Source organism: Palaemon carinicauda, chromosome 7, assembly GCF_036898095.1.
Source record: "Palaemon carinicauda isolate YSFRI2023 chromosome 7, ASM3689809v2, whole genome shotgun sequence".
NCBI classification, from domain to species: domain Eukaryota; kingdom Metazoa; phylum Arthropoda; class Malacostraca; order Decapoda; family Palaemonidae; genus Palaemon; species Palaemon carinicauda.
This window is the reverse complement of record NC_090731.1, coordinates 60,121,371-60,123,870: the sequence shown is the minus strand read 5'-3', so window position 1 is coordinate 60,123,870 and position 2,500 is coordinate 60,121,371. Positions and strand designations below refer to the sequence as shown.

The following is a 2,500-nucleotide window of genomic DNA, read 5'->3' as shown; positions in this document are numbered from 1 at the left end:
TGGTTGTTGACTCCCTTAGATGAGATCTAGTTGAAATTAGAGTATGGTTCTAATTACGGGAGATACTGTTCAAACTAAAAGTATAATTGTAAGTAAGTCAAGGACAGTGGCTCCTGATCATTCAGATCTTTGCATTGATGATGACACTCATTTAAAATTTTAGGTGTGACTTTTGATTGCATATCTATTTTTGAGAAACGCATTCTGGCTGCTTCTACTTCAATTGCACAAAATGGGCTTATTGAGAAGTTATTGTAAGATTATGGTGATCAATCTTAGCTGAGGAAATTTTTTAATTCTTTCATTTTATCATGTTTTGAATATTGTTCTCCTGTCTGATTTTCAGTTGCTGACTCTCCTATCAATTTGTTGGACAAAAACTAGCTGATTATTATATTTCTACTCCTTGATTTGCATATTAATCTCTGGCACCGTCGTTCAGTTAGTTCTTATTGTTTGTTAGAAATGATTTTTACAAATTCCAATCATTCTTTGCATTCAGATTTTCCTAGACTATTCCATCTTGTATGTAGTATTAGGTATGCAGTTAAATCTAACAGTTTTGCCTTCTCCTTCAAAGGTTTTCTACTACACAGTATTCCAGAAGTGTTTTTCAAACTATGACCAAGTTATGGAATGATCTTCCTAATCTGTCAATTGTATCGGTGGAACTTCAGAAGTTCAAACTTATTGTAAATGTTTTTCTGTTCAACAGGCAGATATAACTCTCGTTTCATAGTCTCTGAATAAAGTATTTATATTCCAGTTGTTGCTGATATTAATAAACTCAGGATTTTTATGTATTATTTCTCTTACATAGTTTATTCGTTCTTTCTCTATTCTTTCCGCACTGGGCTAGTTTCTCTTCTGAAGCCCTTTGGTTTGAGCATTTGGCTTTCTAAACTGGTTGTAGCTTGGCTAATAATAATAATAATGATAATAATAATAGTAATGATAATAATAATAATAAAAATAATGATAATAATAATAATAATGATAAAAATAATAATAATAATAATAATAATAATAATAATAATAATAATAATAAAAACGCAATTCCTTTCTTTTAATTATAAATCATATTCTAAATAGGTTTCAGACTGCCATCTATCATATTCTCGTCACTTCTTGCGTTCCATGTTTATAAATTCATTTATTGAATGAAATTAGGAACACACATCCAAGCTCTGACGACTGAAAAACTTTTTTTTCTAATGGCTATAGTGAACCACTTGAGGTACCGCTTAAAGTAGTTATCTCCCAAAGTGAAATATCGCATATTTTTTTAAGGTAGATCAGTGAAAATCATTTGAAATAGTGTTCCTGAAATATTTTCCTAATCTTTTCGCAGAGACCAGAGGACAAGTCACAGACTTCGCTTTGGTATTCAACAATGACCGATACTTACTGATCTCAAGATATCCAAAGGAAAGGAATAAGGCCTTGGCTGTCCTCAGACCATTCCAAACACAGGTATACACTATTAGCACTTGCTAACATTTATTTATATGCATATCTTTTTTACACTAGCCTTTGTAATAAAGTTATTTGGCCTTCTGAACCACTCTTTATGCAACTGCAAAAGTAGAACATGTATTTGACAAAGGCAAACTAAGCAATTTTGCATTTATAGGCCTTGCCATAAGAGCTTTGAGTATGTGGTATGTGCAAGCCTACCTGTGTATCAAATCCCAAAGTTAGATGTAATGCTAAATGATAACTGTTAGCGAAATATAATAATGATAGAGGCATCATAGCTGCTTAGAACACGGAAATTAAGGTCAATGTGGTTCAACAGTGCAGTCTCTGAATAAACCCTGGCAAACTTCTCTAAACATCAGATCAGACAAGTTTTCATGAATTATATTACATATTTTCCTTAAACCGTATCCATGAAGTCCTGTGTTACACGACCTTGGCATTTGATCCATTCCTTTGCAACTCAGCAGGGGAGTGGAGGAGTATGCGTCGAAAACATAGGAGGGGAAATAAGAAAACTTAGGAAACCTGATATGCCAAGGAAGATATGTAATGGAACTTTTCTCAGCGAAGACTACATGCAAACTGAGTGCCATAAAAAGACCTATGGTATTCAGTAATGCTCTTCGTATAGAGGGACTCCTTAGATATTATTATTATTATTATTATTATTATTATTATTATTATTATTATTATTGCGGTTGTTGTTGTTGTTGAAGAATGCTGGATTATTGAATGTATATTAAAAAGAGACAAAAGCTGCTAAAATTAACTATCATCTAAGTAGAAATTGTGAAACTATTAGTAATGAACGAGTGACGAACGTAAGGGTGGTTCAGGGACGATGGAGTAAACTGGGACCGGAATATCTTAGAGAAAATGGTGCAAGACATAATCGTGGAAAGTGAGCTCATTTATGCACCACGAGATGAAAACTTACAAGTAGGCCTATTAGGTGCTGGGTAGTAGGTGCGCATTTGTGATGGGAGTTTGAAAAACGAAGAGCCTATCCTTCTTAGAA

General features: G+C 33.3%; 1 protein-coding gene across 1 annotated transcript in view; it reads left to right on the top strand.

Annotated features, from left to right (window-relative positions):
* Positions 1 to 2,358: 2,358 nt before the first annotated feature.
* Positions 2,359 to 2,500, top strand: part of LOC137644313 (uncharacterized) — a 6,915-nt gene continuing 6,773 nt past the window's right edge. The window contains exon 1 of the mRNA XM_068377302.1: positions 2,359 to 2,421. Within this exon, the coding sequence (XP_068233403.1) occupies positions 2,359 to 2,421 (63 nt within the window). The remainder of the gene's footprint in view (positions 2,422 to 2,500) is intronic.